This window comes from Marmota monax, unplaced genomic scaffold (genome assembly GCF_021218885.2).
Source record: "Marmota monax isolate L192 unplaced genomic scaffold, Marmota_monax_Labrador192_F-V1.1 WCK01_AAM20220418_F8-fsc00013, whole genome shotgun sequence".
In the NCBI taxonomy this organism is placed as follows: domain Eukaryota; kingdom Metazoa; phylum Chordata; class Mammalia; order Rodentia; family Sciuridae; genus Marmota; species Marmota monax.
Window position 1 is genome coordinate 13,507,853 of NW_026692202.1, and position 24,419 is coordinate 13,532,271.

Here is a 24,419-nt window from a genome sequence, read left to right on the forward strand (position 1 = left end):
ATTGTTCTTTCACTCTCCTCTCTTCTCTCCATATAATACATGTACACACACACACACACACACACACACACACACTATTGGTTCTGGTTCTTTAAGAACACTAATACAGTTTCTAAAACACCAAAGTCAATGCCTAGCTTTTCTCTTAGCTCTCAAACTACTCCAACTGAATATTTTCCACCACTTATTCCCCATTTTCCAATCTCCAAATTTGGCAGTAGGTAGGATTTGTCCTTGGTATTCATCTTGTTGCTATTGATGTTCACTCTCTTGCTGATCTCAACGAAGACCTATATGCACACTGGGGACTTTCTCTAGCATAAAGTCTCTCCTAAACTTCAGATTTTGTACAGTCAGTCGCTTATTTTGCATCCCATGTGAATATCAAATGGGTGACTCAAATTTAAACTGTTTAATGATGAGCTCTTGACATATGTCTTCCCTTCAAATAACTGCATTTTCCTGGGCCTCTTCTGCCTCAGTAAATGAGGGCTCTGATTGCTCAGCCCAAAACTGTGGAGTTATCCCTGACTCCCCTCTTTCTTTAGTACTCTACATGAAATCAACAAATCCCATTGGATATATTTTCAAACTAAAAACTATATCCCAGTAATTTTTTCACTGGACCATACCATCATCCTCTCACTCCTGGACTACAGAAAGAAACTGCTAATTGGTGACCCTGCCCCCATCATTAGCTTATACCCACTACTTTACTAGTCTCCCCTCCTATCTAATTTCAATGCAGGATTCATCCTATCTGTCCTAATTCAGATCATTTTTTTCTTTAAACTCTCATCTCCTTCCCAGAAAAAATTTGAAAGTCATTATAAGACCCCACATCATATGAACCCTTGTTACCTCTATGACTTTATTCCCCTTAGTTGTTCTGCATCTCTTTTCTTTAAATGTATAGATTGCACTGGATCTTCAAGTCTTTGCATTTACTAGTCTTTGTAACAGGAATGATACCTGCTTGACTGGCTCATTCACCTGCATTAAGTCTGTATTCAAAATGCTTCTTCTTAGGGAATCTTTCCTTGCTACTCCAGCCAATGACAAGCTTTCTCCAACCAAAATAGTGCACTTAATCTGCCTGTGATTTGATGTTTCCCCTGACACTTCTTACTAGCTAATATACAATAAGTTTTACTTACTAATATTGATACTCATTTAGTTTTCTTTCTACAATTCGGTTCTATGAGAGCAGAAATTCATAGGTGTTTTTCTTCACTAAGACACCTCTGGATCCTTAAGCAGTGCTTGATACATGGGGAGCACTGTAAATTAAATGATATAAGTAAATTAATTTACTGTAATGTAAATGATATAGTTAAATTAATGTAACTTATTTTTAAGACTACTTTTTCTTTTTCTTTTCTTTTTTTTTGGGGGGGGGGTACTGGGATATAACCCAAGAATGTTTACCATTGAGCTACAATCTTTTTAAAATTCTATTTTTAGAAAATTCCCTGCTGTCTTTTACCTTAGTTAACAGGTAGTTGATTCTTGTCAGTTTACACATTTTATTATCCAGTACTATGCAAAATATTCTGTGTATGATTCTTTAATTTTCTGACACATATACATGAAACGATAAAAAGCATTTTCATCTAGAAAAGTTGACTCCAACCAAAAATGCAAAATATGTTCCAATGGGTTTTGATTTCCTGGTATACTATTTCTAACTCTAAGGAAGAAGTAATGCATTTTCCACTTACATGACCACATTTCTGACACAAGCTAAGTGATGGAAAAAAAAACTTAGAATAATCCCAAGTAAATATGGGAAGCCACAGCAGAGACATCTAAGATTTCTTGAAAACATTTTTATGTGGGAAACCACTAATCCTACATTTCTGTGGGTTTCTTGGTACAAGTCCAAACCTCTCAAAGCTCTTCAAGGTATGGGCTACACAATAACAGATACAATAGTAAGTTCAGTAGCGTGTAAATAAGAACCATGCAAATAATGGTAAGAGAAAGTCAAGGACCAGATGATGAGACAACCCTTTGTGCTCCATAGTTGAAATAAGTAGTTAAACCCTACATAATTTTATGCTTCTTGGCAGATGCTTGCTCAAATACAGCACATACTCTGATGCTTTTGGTTTAAAGAACTTTGTGTTCTGGGCACTCTCCTGGATCCATGTTGAGTCAAAGGAGAGGGTGTTTTGATCTATATGGTGGGTGTATTTGTTATGACCAGGACATCAATAGTTCTCAACCTGTGTGACTTTAGGAAGAATGTTTTTGTTTAAAAGATCCTCCAAGGTAGATGCATTGAAATCTCTCTTGAATACACTCTCATCCTCTTCCATGAAGAAGGAACCCAGGTGACAGTACTTGTAACAACTTGCATTTGTCCTTAACAGCTTTATTAGTAATGACTTTGCCATTTGCCTAAAGTTCAGCTTGCCTCTCTTCCTCAGTCAAGTTTTTCATGTGTTAAATTTCTGCTGTCTTTTTTTCAAGTGTTTCTCGCTCTTTTCTCCCTCTTGATTCTTTTTCATTCCCAAACTTTTGCATGCCTCATATTTCTCCTCATCCTTTTCATCATCAGTATTGAGTCATCCACTGCAGCCAGGGAATGCTGTTCTCCTCCAGGTCTTTTTTGGTCTCTTCTTTTACAATCCAGAGTGTGTACATTCACTTCCCTTCAGCCATGCATTTTGCTTCCTGCTCCATCTCTTTCTGTTTCAGTGCTTCAGCCTCATGTTTTTGAACTGTCACTCAGTCCTACTTTTGAATGAAGACTGGCTTAAGTTGAGGCTCTGTTATTATTTAGATGTGGTGTCCCCCAAAAACTCATGTGTAAGACAATTCAAGAAAGTTCAGAGGAGAAATGATAGGGTTGTGACAGCCTTAACCGAATCAGTGAATTAATTCCTTAGTAATGATTAATTGAGTGGTAATTGGAGTGGTAGAGTGTGGCTGGGGATGGTGGGAATTCGGGCGTGGCCTGGGGATATATATATATATATATATATATATATATATATATTTCAATCTGACAAGTAGAGATCTCTGTCTGCTTCTTTTTTTTAATATTTTATTTTATTTTTTTAGTTTTCAGTGGACACAACATCTTTGTTTGTATGTGGTGCTGAGGATCAAACCCGGGCAGCATGCATGCCAGGTGACCGCACTACCGCTTGAGCCACATCCCCAGCCCTCTGTCGGCTTCTTGATCACCATGATGAGAGCTTCTTTCCTGTGCCACACACTCTGCCATGATTTTCAGCCTCATCTTGCTCCCAAGAAACAGAGCCGATGTTCTATTGACTAAGACCTCTGAAACCGTGAGCCCTCAAATAAACTTTTCCTCTTCCACAGTTGCTCTGGTCAGGTCCTTTAGTCACAGCAGTGAAAAAGCTGACTAAAGCATACTCCAACTGATGTTCACTGTCCACGTACTCTACTCAGACTCTGATTCTGACTCCTCCTCAGATCACCCTTCATTTTGCACCTCTATGATATCCATCTTTTCATTTTTGCTCTCCTGTGCTCACTGATACTTACTTTTTATTTGGGGACAGTGTCTTGCTAAGTTGCTAAGGCTAGCCTCAAACTTGTGATCCTCCTGACTGAGCCTCCTGAGTCATTGGAATAATAAGCATGTGACACCATGCCTGGCTTAAGACTACTTTTTTAGAGCAGTTTGAGGTTTACAGTAAAATTAGGAGGAAGGTACACAGATTTCCTTTATACTGCTGCTATCACACATCCATTTGTTACAACTGATTAATTTAAAATGATTGACACATCATTACCCAAAGCTCACATTTAAATAAAAAGTTCACTCTTGGTGTTGCACATTCTATGAGCTTGTACAAATATTCGATGACATGTATTCACCAGTACTCTATCCTGTGTTGTGTTTGTTTTTCCCTTCCTCTTCTCAAACTCCTTGTAACCACTGATCTATTTCCATACTTTTCCTTTTTTCAGAATGCCATACAATTGGAATCATACAGTATGTAATCTTTCCAGATTGACTTATTTCACTAAGTAATGCTCAATTAAGTTTCTTTTATATGTTTTCATGGATGGATAACTCCTTTCTTGTTAGCAGGGAATACTACACCATTGTCTGAATGTATCAACATTTATTATCCATTCACCTACTGAAAGACATTTTCTTGGTCTTTTCAGGCTGCACTGACAAAATGACATAAGTTGGATGGTATGGAAACAAAAGAAATTTTTTTCCATAGTTTGGAGGAGGGAAAGCCCTAATTTATCAAGACACTGGCTGATTCAATATCTGATGGTTGCCAGTTTCTTTCATGGATGGGACTTCCTTTTTAAAAATTTATTCTTTTTATTTTTCCCACATCTTTGCTGGTGCATTTTAGTTCTACATAATGTCATAATGTGTTGTTACAAATTCGTGCATGCACACAATATAACAGTATAATTTGCCAATGTCACTTCCCAGCAATTCCTTCCTCTCTCCTTGTCCTCTTCCCTGACGTCTTTCCTCTCACTGAATTCCCATTGATTTTTTTGAGATTCCCTCCCCACACCCTTTTATTTTTATTTTTCCTTTCTAGCTTCCACATATGAGAAAACATGTGACACTTGGCTTCTGAGTTTGGCTTATTGTACTTAACATAATTATCTCTAGTTCCATCCATTTTCCTGAAAATGACAAAATTTTATTTTTCTTTATGGTGGAATAAAACCCCTTTGTGTATATATACCACATTTTCTTTAGAAGTTCATCCATTGATGAATACCTAGGTTGGTTCCATAGTTTGGTTGTTGTGAATTGTGCGGCTATAAACATGGCTATCCATGTATCACTATAGTATGATGATCCTTTGTTGTGCAGAAGTTTGTAATTTGATGCCATCCCATTTATTAGCTCTTGGCATTATTTCTGAATCTTTAGAGATCCTATTGAGAAAGTCATTGTCTGGACCTAACACTGGAATGTTGACCTTACATTTTATTCTAAGAGTTGCATAGTTTCTGTCTCATTCCAAAGACTTTGATTCATTTTTATTTATTTTCATATAGGGTGAAAGATAAAGGTTTAGTTTTATTTTTCTATTTATGTATAACCAGTTTTCCCAGTATCATTTATTTAAAAGACTGGCTTTTCTCCAATGTACATTTTTGGCACCTTTGTCAAGGATCATGACTCTGTGTGGTTTGTCTCTGTGTCTTTTATTCTGTACCATCAGACTCTGTGTCTGTTTTTATGCCAGATAATGCAGGTGTTTGTGTGTGTGTGTGTGTGTGTGTTATTGTCATTGTTATTGTTTTATTTTGTAGTATAATTTAAAGTTAGGTATTTTGATGTGAACAACACTTTTTTTGTGTGTCCTTACACGTGGCAAAAAGTTATGTCAGTTCTCTGGGGGCTCTTTTATAAAAGCAGTTGTTCTATCCATGAGGGTCTGTGCTCATGAAATAATACCTTTCTGATTAGGTTTCAATATAAGAATTCAGGGGAAAACATCAACATTCATACCATAGCATATACTTGGTTCCTTCCAAGTTTTGGCAATTATAAATCAAATTACTTTAAACATCAATGTCCAGGTGTTAGTGTGGACATAAGTTTTCAGATGAGCTGGGTAAATGTCAAGAAGCAAAATCGCTGGATAATAATAGTAAGAGTTTTGGAAGTAATTGCTAAATTCTGACAAATTGACTGTACCATATTCCATTCCCAACAGCAATATATGAGAGTTCTTGTTGTTCAATATTCTCACCAGAAATTATTGTGGCCAGAATTTTCAAATGCAGCCTTCTGCATTTGGCCAACTTACTGTATTTTCCCTAATGACATATGATGTGGAACATATTTTCATATGCTTATTTACCATCCCTATATCTTTTGTTGCAAAGTATCTGTTAAGATTGTGATCCATTTATATTACTTGGGGTGTTTTATTTTCATATTGTTGAGTTTAAAGAGCTCTTTATTTATTTTGTAGGAGAGTTATTGATTAGGAAAGTCTTTGGTGTTGAGAGCCACAGCCGAAGGGGCCCCAGCAAACTTTCAGACTGCCAGCTGATGATTGGCTTACAGCGCCCCAGCAGCATCTAGCTGATTGGCTCCTCTGCGGTGATGCTCATTGGGCTGTTTCCCTGCCCTTTCAGACCACAGAGCTGCTCATTGGGGGACTTTTTTGGCTCCGCCCATACAACCCAGCCAATCAGCCTCAAGAGCAGGAGGATTGTGGGAGGTGGAGAGGCTTGTGGTTGACAGAGAGGCTTGTGGGAAGCCGGTGGTGGCAGTTGGGCTCTGAGGGTTTTTCCTGAGGAGCGGTTTTGTTTGGCGTGTGTGGTTCTAAAAATAAAGTTCGTTTCTTTTGACAAGTGGCTCCTGAATTGTGCCCAGCCAGACTGTGGCACTTTGGTCCCTATTTTATCCTCTTCTATGACTTGTCTTCATTCCGTTCATTCTCTAGCAAAGTAGCATTTTTATTTTTAAATTTTGACTGAGTCCATTTTACCAACTATTTAGTCCATAGATTGTGCCTTTAGTGGTGTACCTAAGGATTCAAACTCAATGTTACATAGCTATGTTTTCCATTTTTTGTTTTCAAATCTTTGAGCAGTTCTATACTTTGCTTCTAACCTTGAATTCTGTGATCTATTTGAATTAATTTTTGTGGAGTGCATAAAGTTTGGGTCTAGATTCATTTTTTGAGCACATTAGTTTCCAGTTGTGCCAGTGCTATTTATTGAAAATACTACATGGGTTGCATTGTATTGTCTATGCTCCTTTGTCAGTGAGTCTCTCTGGGCTCTTTATTCTGTTCCTCTGATCTCTTTGTTCTTTCAGCAACACCACACTGCTTTGATTGATGTAACTTTATAGTAATTCCTGATGAAGATGCTATTTTAATGCTTTACCTTATCTTTTGCCTTCTTGTCTAGTGAAACATAAGCACATTCAGGTAATAACTGATGCATGACTCAAGAGTCCAGCTACCTTATAGGACAGAATGAGTCAGGCTCTTCATCTTTGTATTTTGAAAAGACATATGCATTTCCTTCTACTATATAAAAAAGCGGATCCAATATTATTTTGTGTATGTTCTTTTGCAAACAAGCCATAGAAAAAGTTCTATTCATCTCTGTTTTCCAAACACCTAAAACACTGCCTGATACATAGTAAAAGCCATGACACATAAATCTGATTAGGAAGAACCATGAAGATGAAAGGACTGTGAGGAAATTAAGGATGTCTCTGATAACTAATCTGATTCAGGGTGAGCAATATCAATGAAGTTACATAAATGTGTGGGAAAATTAAGGAGATGGGAAAAGTACTGCAAGTTTCTTAAAGTAAAGTGATATACAATTTATCATCCTCACTGGAAGCCTATTCTAAAGTGAAAGAAAGTGCATTTCATAATCAAGCTGAACCATCAGATGCAGCTGGGACTTTTCCTGGCAGAATTAGAATTATATATGGTGATCCTAATTAGAGCAGAATTAAGTGGTATGGAAGATAATTACAAATGACACCTAGAAAGAAATCTGAAGTATGTGATTTTTATCTGAAGTCATTTAAATATTTTATAAATTGAAAAAATATTAGCATGAGCATATATTTAAAAGATTTTGCCTATTTCTGTATTAAGATTCCACATCATCAAAATCATAGTAACAGAACAAAAATAGAACTAACAAAAAAAGAGGCTGTCAGTATAAGGGCATTTTATGTATTTCTGTAAAAATAATGACAATTTTTTTTAAAAAAGAGTGCTATTAGAAAAGGGTAGTGAAAAGTATCTTGGTCCAGAGTGTGTCTTGCAGAAAAGGAAAAAGAAAACAAGGAGGCATGCCTAACTCAGTGTTGTTGGGATATATGAAACATTGATATAAAAAGTGAGAATTGAAAACCAAATTGACTTTGTAAATTAAATGTCACTCTCTTCCTTATATCAGTATACAAAATATAAAGCAGCCTGGTGTAACCCTTGTGGAAAAAAAATTCAAACAATCAAAGAATGTGCTCTTTTCTCAAGAATTTGTATTGTTCTTACGGGGCAAGCTAAGGATTTTGTGTTGATTCTCAAAGTAAATTTCTTCTCATTTTATCAATTAGAAAGCTAAGTACCTTGATGACCAGTTATCTGATAAGTTATCTGTGTCTAAAATTTTCTCAATTCCTATTTATAAAGCTTACAATCTAATCCCCCCAAAAGTTTCACAGTCTCAAACTAGATTCATATCAAGTCTCCAATAGAACAAAAACATGTACTTATTTTTTTAATATTTAAAATCATTTTGTTGCATACATTTTAAGGCATACCACATGTTGTTTTGATGTTTTTACCTTGGTATACATAAACATAGCAAGGTGATTACTACAGTTCAATAAATTAATATATCCATCATTTTATAAAGTTGCCTTTGTTTGTGTGCATGCAGGCATGTGTGTACATGTCTGTGTGTAGTAAAAGTACCCCAAATCAATTCTCTTAGCAAATTTCAGTAAATAATATACATTAGTGACTATAATCCTCATTGTTATATGTTAGTATTTCCAGATCTATTTGTTCTATATAACTGAAACTTTGTACCTGCTCACCTAAATGACAAATTAGTTTTTAAATATGCATGATTGGCCCAAATTATCAGGCATGTGAGGAACATGAGTAACATGAAATGGAAAGTCCAAATAAGCCAAATAAAGACACAGACCTTGTGTGAAACTGATTCAGGGAACTGCAGAAAATGTTTTAAAAGATCAAAGTGACATAGAAGAATAATACATTCTAAACTTTGTTCTTATATGCAGAGAAGGTATGACTTCTTCATTTTCTATACTTGAGATAATGTTCTTCAGATGTTTCCTACTTACTGGAAAAGAGGAAAGTTTGCGGGATGGGCCTGTAGCTCAGTGGCAGAGTACATGCCTAGTATGTGTGAGGCACTGGGTTCAGTTCTCAGCACCACGTAAAAATAAAATAAAGGTATTCTGTCCATCTACAACTACAAAATTAAATAAATAAATAAATAAATAGGAAAGAAAGTTTGCCAGGCAAACAAGACATGTTTTGTCATGTTATTATCCTCGTTAGCTTAAACTATCACCTTCAAGTTGATATTAAATCTGTTCTAGTTTCCCTTTGTTACCTTGCCAGTCTCCAAGGTAGAGTGTGTGAAGCATTTGTAGACTATTGAAAAGAGGCTGTGGTATGAGTTTGAGAAATCTGGTGCTCTTTCAGCTTTTCTTGGCCTCTGAAGTGGCTGTTCCACTCAACGAGGTCACTTTATATCCACTCCCCATGAAGTGGTGGCTGGCAAACATGAGGTCTGTTCTTATTCGGCTCACTCCATCAAGTCCTGAGATGTCCTTGAAGAATTGGCTCTTGCAGTTGTAATGCCGGATTCCTGGGACCCCAATAGACCTCCAGGAGCTAAATCTGATATAATTACACAACAGTCTTTATTGCAAGATCAAGCCTGGACTCACAACCATTTCTGATGCAGTGGTCCTGAGGAGTGAGTCCCTGTCCTTTGTTCAGTGATATTTTATAGGTTTGGGGGGGACACTCTATACGTCACAACATCACACAGCAAATTATTTCACATCATGGGAAAGTCAAACAACAACTCTTAACATTGACTAGCACATTCACTGCCGACAAAAATTTGGGTAAGGGTTATTGGTTAGTACAAAAGAGGGATTTGTTTGAACTGATTGCTTTAATCCATGAGGGGTGTACAAACTACATGGTTTCCTAACATATTGTCAACCACCAAGACTACTGGGGGATCATCTGGCATCCCAGGTATTTTCCCTTCTCATGCTGATCGGTGGTTGTTAGGTGGTTGCTATGGGTCCTCACCTAGCCTGAGTCAGGGATACCTGGCACTGCAGATCTCTCCTATTATTTGCAGACAAACAACTCAGCTGGGTGACTATGTGCCTAGGAAGCTCTGTGGGTTTTTCCAAGGACAAGGGTCACACCCCCTCCCTCTGGACAGGCTTGAGGTAGAAGCTGTTTTCAAAAAAATGGAGTCACATCAGTTTCGCAGTCAATATGGGTTTTTTTTTTCCCTGACACCTATCATTGGCTAGGATCCCTTTTGATGTGTTTTTTTTTTAAATAATTTTAGACTTAAAGAAAAATACACTCTTTTTTTAATCACACACACACACGTTTCCTCAAATGTTACTATTTCAGCGTATTTGTTTTATCATTTCCTTTGTATGTAAGATGGAGGGTGGGGATATCAATTATTTTCTGAAATTATTTATAGTGTTACATGTACTGGACTCCTTTACCAAAATACTTCAGTGTGTATTTTGTAAATTCAAGGGTACTTTCTTATGTACTATGATAAAATGATAAAAATCAGTTAAAAATTATATAATTATTTTATGATATTACTCTTAATGTAATAACCTTATGAAAATTTCATCAAGGGTCCCCTAAATGTCTTTACACCAAAAGGAAAAGGAAAAAAAAAACTGGTTCAGGATCACATATCACATTTAGTCATCAAGTGTTTTCAGTTTCTTTAGTACAGAACACTTCCTCAGTCCTTCTTTGTCTTTTTTGACATTGATATTTGAAAAGTACAGAGCATTTATTTCATAAAACGTCTCTCAGTTTGGGTTTGTCTGATGTTTCCACATGATTGTATTCAGGTTATGCATTTTTGGCAGGAACATCATGAGTGACTACATTCTGATTTCCAGCCTAAACCATTTGCCCTACAGCAAGAAGCAGCAAAGTCACTTTGTGCCTAGCAAAGAAACTTTTGGGCTTTTTAGTCACTACTGCTGGCATTCTTTTATGTTCTTCAACAGACACAGAGGGATTCAGGAAACCATCCATGCTTTCTATAAATACCATGAGTCTTTGAGGAGCGAAACTCTTCCCCTCTACAGCTTGAACAAGGATAATAGCAAGTTTTATCCGAAAATAGCCCTTCTCATATTTGGAAAGCAGGGATAAATATCCTTTTCTTCTTAACTTTCTTTTTAACTTAACACTCTGCTTAGATAGAGACAAGAGGGAGTTGCATATATAAAACAAGAATGAAATATGATGGTTTTTGTAAAAGAGAACATGAAGGAACTTTTAGGAATTAAAAAGATTATTGTTGAATTATAAAAAACAGTTCAAAGACTAGGTCTCAAAAATATTCAAGAACTCAGAACAAGATGGAAAAATATAAAAATAATAAACAGAAAAAAAGAACAATTCAATTAATTAATAAGGTTGCAATACAGAGAACAGACAGTTCTACTAATAGTATTAATAAAAGGTGAGGGTGTTTTGTCAGATTTTCATTGCCGTGACCAAAATATCTGACAAGAACAATTTTAGAGGTTGCTTATGGTTTCATAGGTCTCAGTCCTTAGGTGTCCAACACTTTTGCTCTGGGCTTGAGGTGGGGCAGAATATCATGGTGGTAGTTGTGGCAGAAGAAAGCACTTGAGGGATGTCACCAGAAATTATATATAGAGAGAGAGCTCAGCTCGAAAAATATGTTCCACTTAAGGAACACACCCAATGATCCAGTAATCCCTATTAGGGGATTAATGCACTAATTAAGTTAAAGCTCTCATAACTCAATCATTTTACCTCTAAACATTCTTGCATTATTTCATACATGAGCTTTTGTCTAAATCATAATGGAGTGTAACATATTCTTAAAAATAAAAGAAATTAGTTAATTATTTCCCACTGTATCTATTGAAGTTACTTGAATATTACATTTCTTACTAGTGACACCCTGATAAATTGACAGGTTTATAGTCAGAGATCCTGAGTTAATAAGGGCTGTGGAAATAAAACAGTGGACACAAACTCCATATTTATGACCAATTTTGGGTATCTGGCATGAATAACAATTGTATGATTTTACAGAAAAATTTCAGAGCTATAAAAACCCCGGGACTCCATCTTGCCATAGATATGTCGACTTTCTATATCCTTCTGTCCTTTATTATCATATTTTGAATCCCACAAAAAGGCATGTATGTCTCCTCTCACCAAGAAAACACAAAGTCAAACTAAAACATTCAGAAGAACTCTTTTTAAAAAACTATCTAAAAAGTCATTTTCTATTTATAAAGCAAGACACCACATGATTTTGAGAAACTGGTAGAATAAAAGAGAAGTTTCAAATAGCCATTAATGTTGTAAATCAACATCATTGAATTGAACACTAGTTCTAATAATGGTTCATGAGTAAGAGTATAAAATATCAACAAAATGTTTGTCTTACATTGGAAATATTTGCATGGTCATAACTGTTAGGAGACAATTCTCTATGGATCTTATATTTCTGTATATCTTAAGAAGCATTGATTTCTAATTTAATATAAACTATCCTTTCAAATACATATGTATTTTAGGCAGTCTTGGCAGTTGAAGAAGTCTCTCCCTAGTTCAGATTTCATTACATTGAAGGGTAACAGCAAGTAACATCTTATCTGGAAAGAAAGATGGACAGCCAGAACTGGAGATCTGAGGGCCAGTGTAATGATGTTCTAATACATTTGTTGCTATAATAAACACTTTTTTTTTCCTGACCCAAGAGTCCTATGTTGTCATGGGGAGTCACTCCAGAAAGCCCTCTAAGTCCAAATTTCAAATCAAAAGAGGGCTTTGTTTACCTGGCCAGGGACTGTCACCCACCACAGAGACTCAAGATCCATCCAAAGAGAATATAAACACAAAAATCACAACTCACTGACTTGCTTATTGCCATGTAGCTAGCCAATCATAGAAACTAAAAATTAATAAGTGGGACCTGTGGGCTCTAGGCAGGACTGGAATTTTCCAGTCAGCAAGCAAGTGATAAACAGAAGCTTAAAAAGCATTAGCTTTTCAGTTCAGTTGACCACAGTCCTGGGTTCAAGTAGGTGCTAGTCGCATCCTGAATTTGGGCGGGGGTTGGCAGGGAGAGAATCTACTTCAAAGTCATGTAGACCCACAAGGGAATTAAAACCCACGATGTAGCTCACCATGACCACTGCTGCATCCTGGGTAGGGTACAATTTTGGGGGTACAAAGTCCAGAAAGACAATTTTTTTTAAAATATGAAAATAGCTTTCATTTCAGTTTCTCAGAAACAGCTCTTATAACAGTTTTTTTTTTATAGAAGGCAGCAAAATGGTGTCTTAGACCTGTCTATGACAGTTTTTGTTTTATAATTGTCTTATCTCACTTATCAAAACCTTATATCTATAATCTATATTTTCTACTAATCTATAACCTATAACTTACACTCTTATTGATTGTATTTATAAGTTTACACCACAATAATGTCTCTTCTAGAATCTCTAAAAAAATCATCAGGCTAATTTTCTAGCTTGCAAATAGGGTAAAATATCAAACCTTTTGCAATTCCTGATAATAGCAATGCAATTGCTTTTCATATAGTCAACATTTAGAAAAATATGTTGAACTTAATATCAGCACACTGCAGTGACACAGTCACATCAATATTTATAGCAGCTCATTTCACAAGAACTAAGCTCAGGAACCAACCTAGGTGCCCTTCAACAGATGAATGGATAAAGAAAATGTGGTATATATGCACAATGGAATATTACTCAGTCATAAAGAAGAATGAAATTATGGCAATTGCCAGTAAATGGATGGAACTGAATAATATTATATTAAGTGAAATAAGCCAATTCCAAAAAACCAAAGGCTGAGTATTATCTCTGATATGTGGATGCTAACACATAATAAAGGAGGAGGGAAAGAATCGAAGTTCATTAGATTAGAAAAAGAAGAATGAAGGGAAGAGATGGAGAATGGCAATAGGAAAGATAATAGAATAAATCAAATATAATTTCTATTTTAATATAGGAATAAATGACTAATGAAACCTCACATTATGCTCAACCACAAGAATGTGATCCAAATTAGAATGTTATACTCCATGTACGTATGTCAAAATTTTACTGCCATGTGTATCTAAAATGAACAATTAAAAAATTGAAAAAAACAGCACTAGATACAGAAAATACTGAAATATGTTTAACAAAGTATGTGTAATACGTGTACACTGGAAACCATAAATTAATACTGACAAAAATTAAAGTTGCAATAAAATGGAGAGATATTTTATAGTCAAAAGACTATAATGGTTTCAAGAGGCTTATTTTCTCCCAAATAACCCACAATTAATTAAATTCCAATCAAATTTTAGCAGGATCTCCTTTTAGAAACTGATAAATTGATTTAAAAAAGAATATATGCAATTGCAAAAACCTAAAATAATAAGAAAATTTGTGAAAAAGAACTTTCATGGAGCAGTTACACCTCATCATCTCAAGATTTGTTCTAAAGCTCAACAATCAAAACTGTTGTTCAGATCTGAGTATAAACCCATTTATCAGAGGAAATGAATAGTTTAGAAGAGAAACACATCATATGATGAGTTGAATAACAAAGGTATCGAGGTAATTCATTAAGGAGAAAATTCTCTTTCCAAATAGAGTTCAGGAACAACATATACAAGGAAGATAAATATAGATCTTTGCCTAACACTATATACAACCTTTAACTTAAAATAGCACATAGAACTAAAGATAGAAACTTAAGCTATAAAAATTCTAAAAGGAAATAGGAGAAAATATTCATGAACTCAAGCTAGACAATTCTTGCGTATGACACAATCACTTATCATAAAACTTGGATAATTCAAATTTCATCAAGATAACCTCCCAAACAAAGCAACAAGAGCACCAACAAAAACAATAACAACAATTTATTTTTGTTCTTCCAAATACAAATTCAAGAAAATGAAAAGACCAATTAGACTGAGAGAGAATATTCTTTTTCTCTACACACATACATTCAGAGGACATCTGTCCAAGAAAGGAAAACAAAACAAAACAAAACAAAACAAAAAACCCTTACAACAACCAGAAGCAAACAAATATTAAATAGAAAAAAGAAGCTATTAAAAAAGTTTTTGAAACATAGGAAACAAAGTGTTCATGTTTACTAGTTATCAAGGACATTAAAACTACCAAGACATTTCACACACCCATACACATTGCTAAAATTAAAGTCTGAAAATACGAAGTACCTTCAAGTAACAGATGAAATTTTCATAAACAAATGATTTGCCAGTTTCTTAAACATTTAACATATCCCTAATATATAACCATTATGAGTTAAATAATTCCCCTCCAAAACTTATGTGTTGAAGTCTTAAGTCCTATACCTCAGAATGTGACATTTTTGGATTTATGGTTGCTGCAGACGTAATTAGGTAAGTGAAGATGAAGTGATACTAGAATCATACAGGCCTCTACTCTAACATGACTGGAGTCTCTCTGAAAATGAGAACTATGGACACAGAGACATACAGGAAGAACACTTCTTGAAGCTGAAGGGAGACATCCAAGTGAAGCTTCTACAAGCTAAGGATTGCTGGCAAAGTACTAGAACCTGGGGAAGGAGCATAGAACATATTTCCCCTCACAGCCTTCAGAAAGAACCAACTCTGGTGATTTGGAACTGTAGCTTTAAGAACAACAGTTTTACCATATAATTTGTGGTAGTGTGTTGCAGTCGTCCTAGCAAAATAATAGACTTCCATCAAGTATCTGCACAGGAGAAATGAAAGTATAAGTTCAACCAAGAACTGTACAAGGTCATTTGTTTCAGATTTATTCATAATAGGCTCTGACTGGAAACAACATGAATGTCCATCAGCAGGTTAATAGATAAATATATGAATTTTGGCATGTTTATATAGTGAGAAATCTATGTGGTAATAGAAAGAACAAACTGCTGATGTATACATAAATGAATAAATTAAAATGACAAAATTATGCTGAATGAAATAATTCAAATCCCAAAAGTTCCTTCTATAATTAGTCCATTTGTTTGAAATTTTAGAAAATGGAATACTAAACTATAGAATCAGAAATCTGATTAGTCTTTTCCAGGAAAAGAGGCTGAGACACTGATTCCAGGGGCAGTTTGGCCTTTTTCCTGATGATGAGCTATATATTTTGTTTGTGGTGAGGCTTATGATTGTTATAACTCTTTGAGCACTATACTGAAAATGGGCATTTTTAATTCTGAAATCATACCTTGCTAAATTCGATTTAAAAAACAAAGTATGAGAAAAAAGGTATTTAACAGGAAGACAATATGTTTGAAAACACCAGCATTAGCTTTTATTGTTGCAATTCTTCATGTTTATATTGTTCATTTTTCTTAGAGAACATAAAAATATATCTAGCTTTCCAAAGTCATTTTGTGATAGACAAACTCAGTATAGAATTTTATAATTCTACCAAAGCTGTACACAGATGCCGCATCCGGCCAAAGGAGCCGAGTCCGGCGAGGGACGGCGAGGTTTAAAAGACACAGGACACCAGGGTTCTTCATCCAGGAGAGAGAGATTTTATTTTCCCCCCCTTTATATATCCTCCCACACTCAGGGTTAAGCACACACACACACACTCTATTCTGCAGGAAGCGGTCTCGGGCAGCCTTAAGCAAACTAGGTCAGGTTTTGCAGGTCGGTCATGCAAGGCCCAGCTGGGCCAACTAATCAGCAAGTACAATCTGTCCCAGGCTCTCATGAGGGCAGATAAACAGGAAGCCCACAAGGCTGACAGGAAGCCCACAAGGCTGATTCACGCTTCAGTGGTACGCGCCTCCACATGTGGAACAAGGAACAGGAAACTTATTCCTGTTCCAGGGCCAGGGGCTTCACCACAAGTCCCCCTTTTTTTGTTTTTCGCAAAGTGGAGGCGGAATCAAGTGGCCCCTGTCTTAGGTCGTCTACTGCCCTCATGTCACTTACCCGTCTCTGGGGAGGCCCCGTTCCCCTGTCTTAGGTTGTGACATGAGCGTAGAAGTTGCCCGTCTCTGGGTACCACAAGATAAACACACTGAAGGAGCCACTCCATGGGAACCAATCACATTTTCAAATGAGCAAGCCAGACCTGTGGAGAATCACCCTGTTCTAGAGCTGCAAGAGCCTGTACAATCATTGCCTTTTCTTGCGTATGGCGAGCTTTAAGGCGACAGAGGAGCCACAAACAAAGTACAACACCGAAGCAACACATTGTCCCAAAAATGCCCACTCCCACCCATTCCTTGAAAAAGGAAAAGGCAGAGGACAGCCAACTGGTGAGTTGACCCAGAGTCACTGGTTGGACACGGGTGCTATTTAAAACAGCAATCTGAGTCACTTGAGACTGGATCAAGTTTTTTGCTTCCAAGGACCAGGTTTCGGATAGATATTCTCCGATGATGCGAGAAGCATTCCTGGAATCATTAAATCTGACAGAGGTTATGCATAAATGTGCACGTTGATCAATACAACCCAAATGTACCAGATCAGACAATTCCTCAACTTGAGCTTGAAGCAGATCTATCCTTTGATTAGCAGCCAAAATCCCAGATAAAATATGTTGATTGACTTTACTTTGAGATTCAAGTACAGTGGATGTTTGTTGAATAACTTGATTAATAGTGGCAGCAGTTTGTACTTGGCTGGCCATGGCTACTCCAGCTGTAACAGCTGCGGCTGCGGAAACTGCAACAGCGGTAACCATAGCCGCCGTAATTCCAAAATCTCTACGCTGTCTTAGCAGCTTGACAAGAGGAAAATGGTCAGAATTGGCAGTAACAGGAATCGGCACAAAGGTTGGAATTTTCATCACTACTGCCACGGACCAAGAGGCATTCCAACATTTGGCCAAATAACAGGTGACATTAGAACAGTCTAGAAAATCTTTGGTGGAGTCATTAGCCAGTAGAAACAGGAAAGGGGACTGGAGGTAAACTGGGGCAGGAGGCAAAGAGGCATTAGTAAATAAGGAGTTATAAGAACGAGGTGTGAAGCGCCTCCGGCCATTGGGAGTCCCAGCGACGGACCCAGAAACATTATGAAGCCAGTCCCGAGTTCCCCGTAATTGCGCCACTGCGGAAATATCCGCCGTGGCCCCCCGTGCATTTGCCACAAGCCACTGAAACCAGGCCCAGCCATCCCCAACCGAAGAGTTACCACCAGAGGCGTTAAGAACGAACCTCTTTAGCGAGGGGGAAAAGGAGAATCCATCAGTGATCTGACGCTGGCTCCAAGAGGAGCCCTGACAGGGCATAGACTGGAGGGAATTCTTTATTAGGAGTACACAAGGGAGAGGCTCGGAAACGGGTAGCGTTAGAAGTTCTGTTTTTTGGTGTCATGGGTACTACCACTTCCGAAGTTGTCATTAGGGTAGTAATATTTAGTGTCCCATTAGAAATGCCACCCGAGCCACTTTGTTGTCCTTGGCTTACTTGAGTGAGCGCAGCTAAAAGCATGCCATCTGACACCTTGCTTTCCTGCATGGGATTTTCCCAAACAGTCACATTTTTAACGCGGAGAGAAATGAAGCTGTGGTTGGTCATAGTAAAACAAAAAACTCCCTTGAGGGACACACGGGACCCATTAAAAGGAGTAATGGGATCTCCCTGGGGTGTAAGACAAGGTGCATTCAGGTCACATGAAGTGGAGAAAAGAGTAGGGAGAAAACTAGAATTAGCATGCACTGGCAGTGGCATAGGCCAAGCTCGGGCTACCGCCCACCATTGCCCCTCCTCACCCTTTATCGTTGTCAGAGGGAACAACGAAACCAGGAGCCATCCCGGGAGAATCATTTTGAAAGTCGACCACCTCTTCCCTTTCTTGCATGGGTTTAACACAACGCTCTGGGACCCAGATGGGCTTGTCAGTTCCTGGAGGAAAAACACACACGGCCCCTCTTACCCTTGCCAGGAGCGGAGCCGGTGGCTGCCACTGCCCTGTGGCGAGATCCTTCCACTTCACCTGTGCCTGCTGTAAATCAGGGGAAGAAAAATGGCGTTGTGCCGCCGAGCGGCCTTTAGAGTCGACGAGCAAAAAATTTAAAGTGAATAAAGTTATACTTAGAAGTGCTTGTGGTCCCTGACAGCTCCGGTATATCTCCCCCTCTTTTGTTTTTTGTAAATAAGTTTTTAAATGTTGATGGGCTCGTTCCACGATAGCCTGTCCCTGTGGATTATAAAGGATTCCAGTTTTATGATTAATTTCCCATTGGGTGCAAAACCGTTGAACCGCCTGGCTCACATATGCCGGTCCATTGTCAGTTTTAAGGCACCGTGGGGTGCCCATGTGAGAAAAGGCTTTGAGAAGATGACTGATCACATCTTTAGCCTTTTCTCCAGCATGTAAGGTGGCAAAAATAAAGCCAGAATATGTGTCAGTAGAAACATGTATAAAGGAGAGCTTTCCAAAACTAGGGAAATGTGTAACATCAGTTTGCCAGATATCATTAGGTTGTAAGCCCCTTGGATTGACCTCAAGGGAAGGAGAATGGACAAATGGTGTACAGGTTGGACATAATGAGACAATTTGTAGAGCCTGGTCTCGTGAACATCCCGTATGGAAGCACAAAGACTGGGCATTTAAGTGAAATTTGTTATGGAATTGTAAAGCCTTATCATATTTAGTTGTTACACAGGAAAGGCCGACAGCATGAGTAGCAGCGTCTGCCTTTGCATTGCCTTCTGACAAAGGTCCAGGGAGCCCCGAATGACTTCGGATGTGGCCAATGTATAGAGGGTCTCGCCTGGCCCAAATGAGAAGCTGAACTACCTGTAGTTGTTCTGTGATGGTGGATTGTTTTCCAATATATGATGTTGTTTCTATGACTAGAGCCAGATTGGCTACATACAAGCTGTCAGTATATACATTAAGAGGAATAGAACTATAGACTTTGAGAGCTATGATTAAAGCTTCAACTTTCGCCTTTTGGGCCGACTGACCTGACACAGGTTGTCGGAGAATTTGAGATCCATCAAAAACGACGGCAAATCCATTTTTGGCCCCATCCGTATATACAGTTTGGGCCTTTGGAATAGGTTCCATTTTTATAATTTTTGGGAAAATAATGGGACACCTTTTAAAGCCCTCCAAAAGTCTATGTTTAGGGAAGTGATTATCAATCTGACCCTTGAAGCTGCACAGGAAAAGACACCAAAGGTCATGTTCTTGTTGTAACTTATGTATCATGTCTTTAGTGTAAGGTTGAATAAGTATGTCAAAGGTTTTTCCAAACAATGCATCACCCAAATATTTAGCCTTCCAAATTAAGTTAATAACTAACTCATAAAAGGGAGTCAACACCCGGGGGTTAGAAGCCGGCAAGTGGACCCAATAAATGGGACCCGTTTGCCAGAACACTCCTGTGGGAGTAATTTTGGAAGGTAGAACTATAAATGACAAGGGCAGAGAATAATCTATCTGCGTGATCTGCATGTCCTGCAGAGCCTCTTCTATTAGCCTCAATGCTCTTAAGGCTTCTGGTGTAGGTACTCTACACGACTTAGGAGAAGGATCTCCTCGCAAGAGGTCATACAGGGGCTTGAGCTCTCCAGTTGGAATATGAAAGGACGGGCGCAGCCACTGTATTTCTCCGAGGAATGCCTGCCACTGATGCAAGGTTTTGAGCTGATTCATCTGGAACTGGGGTTTCTGGGGAAAGATTCCTATGTTATTAATAATATATCCCAAATAATTGTAAGGGTGTTGAAATTGTACCTTTTCGGGTGCTATGACCAGCCCCGCCCCTTTTAGAAGGGATTGGAGGACTTCATAAGATTGAAGAAGCCTTTCTTTTTTGGGCCCTGCCAGTAAGATGTCATCCATATAATGAATGAGGTAGAGCTGTGGGAACTGCTGTCTAAAGGGCCGTAAAACTTTAGCTACAAAATACTGACACATTGTAGGACTATTAGCCATCCCTTGGGGTAGAACGGTCCATTCATACCGTTGGTAAGGTTCCCTAAAGTTTGTGGAGGGCAAAGAAAGAGCGAAACGCTTTCGGTCTCTTGGGTCCAAGGGGATAGAGAAGAAACAATCTTTTAAATCTATGACAATAAGATGCCAATCCTTTGGGATCGCAGTGGGAAAAGGTAGCCCTGGTTGTAAGGGTCCCATGGGTTGCATAGTTTTATTGATAGCCTGTAGGTCCTGAAGAAGTCTCCGTTTCCTAGACCCCTTTTGTATGACAAAAATAGGGGTATTCCAAGGGGAAGTAGAGGGCACCACATGTCCTAACTTAAGCTGGTCTTGAACTAATAGGGAAGCGGCCTGTAATTTGTCCTTAGTTAGGGGCCACTGCTCCATCCACACAGGTCATCTGATAACCAAGTAATGGACAGTGGAGGTGGCCGCACTTCAGTGGCCCCTAGGATAAATTTCCCAGTCCTCTCCGGTCTCTTCCCTGACGAGTAACCTGTTCTGTTGGATCCAGGGGTGATATTTTGTCCTCGAGTCTCTTTCCCAGTCCCCTTCCAGGGATCCAGCCCATGTCCAACATTGTATCATTAACAAAGTTATTATTTCCTTTCAGGGTCTGGGTAGTGAGAATAGCCCCCATTTGATGAAGTAGGTCCCTCCCCCAAAGATTTGTGGGGAGGCCAGTCACTACATAGGGCTGGAAATGGCCGCTACGTCCTTTGCCATCTCTCCATTTTAGAAAGGAAGCACTTCTTTTTGGTCGGGTCTGTCCTATTCCCTGTAGAACAGCTGAGGAACTCTGGAGGGGCCAGGCACGTGGCCATTGCTTTTCAGAAATGACAGAGACATCCACCCCCGTATCTAGTATTCCCTTGAAAGCCTTGTCCTGTATCTCAATGGTCAGGTTGGGACGCGAATCCAAATGAGCTACCCAAAAGGCCTGAGGAGTTCCAGTGGAGCCAAAGTTGCCGTCACCCCGGGACCCACAAAGGGTGCGCCCAGGAATGGAAGCTAAGGGCAACAGCAGCAATTGAGCTATACGCTCCCCGGGGGGAAGAATAACAATTCCTTGGGTAGCTTCTACTACTATTTTTATCTCTCCCTGATAATCAGCATCAATAACTCCCATAAGAATCCTCAAGCCCCACTGAGTTGCATTACCTCGTCCCAACACTAATCCCACTGTCCCCTCTGGCAGGGGTCCAAAAACCCCAGTAGGCAGCGTCTGAGGTCCCATTTGGGGAGTTAATACCTCTCGGGAGGTGGAACTGAGGTCCAGTCCTGCGCTTCCTGGCGTTCCCCTGGGGAGTTCCCAGATAGAAAGGGGTTGGTCAGTGGGAGGCGGCGGAGACGCCCACTCCCTGGGGCACTGTTCTGTCCCTGCACTGCCCCGTACACTTTGGCTTCCGGGGCCCGGGGCGGGCCCCTGTTCCCGTTTCCTGACGGTATCGGGTTACCCTGGATGTCAAATTTTGACCTGCACTCACTGCTCCAATGATTTCCCTTATGACATCTAGGAAAAATTCCAGGCATCCCTCTACCAGCACCCTCGCTCCTTTCTGGGCAGTTTTTCCTTATATGTCCCTCTTTCCCACACTTAAAACACCCCTTAGAGCGGGTTCCCCTGTAATCAGATTTTTGCATTCCAGTCTTAAGGGCAGCAGCCAAAACCTGACCAGTGATATGAGGCCCATCTATATCTTTGCATGCTTGAATCATGTCATCTATACTTTTGGCCCGGGAGGACTTAACAGCATTTTGGCAGTAAGTATTAGCATTTTCATATGCCAGTTGTCTAATCAGAGGCATAGCCTTTTCCAGATTAGGGAATATTTTTCCAGCAGCCTGCATTAGGCGGGCTATAAAATCCGAATAAGGTTCAGAGGGCCCTTGAGAGATTTTGGAAATTTTTGTTTCAGTCTTAGAAACGGGCAGAGCTTTCCAGGCATGGACCGCAGCTGAGGCTATCTGCGCATAAACACCTGGATCATAATTAATCTGTTGCCCTATGGTGGCATACTGCCCACTTCCTGTTAACATTTCAACATTGCGCCTTTGATGGCCCGCATTTAGGTTAATCTGAGCCAGCTCGCGGCACCTCTCATGATACTCACTTTTCCACAGTAAGAAATCCCCTCCAGATAAAACAGCCCTGCAAAGTTGCTGCCAATCACTGGGTATCAGTTGACTGGCTGAGAAAGACTCGAAGAGGGTCAATGTGAAAGGGGCGTGAGGTCCATAATTAATGACCGCCTCCTTGAGTTGTTTTATGTCCTTGAAGGCTAGGGGGACATGGGCTCTGGCCGGCTGTCCATCAGCATCGGCATTCTCAATCATTGGAAAAACCTGAGCCGCTCTAGAACCCCAGTAGACCCCCGCCCATCTATTAGGGGCATCCTCATCCCAATCAGGATTATAGGGAGGAGGCGCGGCAAATGAGGGGGCCGTAGGCACCCTCACATTTGCCCTTTTAAGGCGATGTTCTAGTTCTTCTATCTCCCTTTCTAATCCCTCCTCCTCTTCAGAAAGAGAACTGAGGTCCTCAGGATCCTTTTTGGGCTTAGAAATCTGGAGGCGTTTCTTTCCCCCCGACCCCGAGTCCTCAGGAGGATCCTCATCCTTTAAGGATTCTGCCATTTGTTCCTCTTGCACCTGATTAAGGGCCTGTTCACATTCAGCTAATTGTTCCTTGATCTTAACTTTATCCGTCAATAAAGCATCCTTCACCAATCTCCATAAGGAGAAGGTGGCAATTGGGACAGTAGCCGAGCCCCGGTCCCGTAATAATTTCTGGAGATCATGTCTCACCAAATCCCAATCAGTATTATTAAGAAATCCTCCTGTCAGAAACCAAGGACATGCCTGGGCTATAGTTTCAACAAATTCGGTTGCAGTTTTGGTTTTTATTCCTGTTCCTTGTGTATTCAACAGCTCTTTCAGTTCGTTGGCCAGACGAACCTTCGCTGTGGAGTTTCCCATGGTACGTACCCTTTTCCTTTTTCTTATAGATCAATCCTCCCCCTTCTACCCTTTAGAAGGTGAGCCCCGTCCGCTTACCCCTGCTTTCCGGATCTCGGTGGGACCTCCAATTGCCGCGTCCGGCCAAAGGAGCCGAGTCCGGCGAGGGACGGCGAGGTTAAAAGACACAGGACACCAGGGTTCTTCATCCAGGAGAGAGAGATTTTATTTTTCCCCCCCTTTATATATCCTCCCACACTCAGGGTTGAGCACACACACACACACTCTATTCTGCAGAAAGCGGTCTCGGGCAGCCTTAAGCAAACTAGGTCAGGTTTTGCAGGTCGGTCATGCAATGCCCAGCTGGGCCAACTAATCAGCAAGTACAATCTGTCCCAGGCTCTCATGAGGGCAGATAAACAGGAAGCCCACAAGGCTGACAGGAAGCCCACAAGGCTGATTCACGCTTCAGTGGTACTCGCCTCCACATGCGGAACAAGGAACAGAAAACTTATTCCTGTTCCAGGGCCAGGGGCTTCACCACACACAGAGTATGTTCTTGGGCATTTTGTTACTAAGCTAAAAACTTGGAAAACAGATTGTAATGAAACCAAGTATAAATTTTTAAAAAGTACAATGGTTCCTCTGGTGGTTTAAGACTGTTAATAGGAACAGGATATTTTTCACTTAGAATTTGTTAGCAATATTCAGTG

General features: G+C 39.4%; 1 protein-coding gene and 1 pseudogene across 1 annotated transcript; both read right to left on the reverse strand.

The window, feature by feature from the left end:
- Window positions 1-2,046: 2,046 nt before the first annotated feature.
- On the reverse strand, window positions 2,047-16,888 carry LOC124083247 (microfibrillar-associated protein 1-like; annotated as a pseudogene).
- Window positions 16,396-18,093, reverse strand: LOC131423787 (uncharacterized). The gene has a single exon (XM_058575573.1). It carries the CDS (start codon window positions 18,086-18,088, stop codon window positions 16,898-16,900), a length of 1,191 nt encoding a protein of 396 aa, XP_058431556.1. The 5' UTR covers window positions 18,089-18,093; the 3' UTR covers window positions 16,396-16,897.
- Between the last annotated feature and the right edge of the window lie 6,326 nt (window positions 18,094-24,419).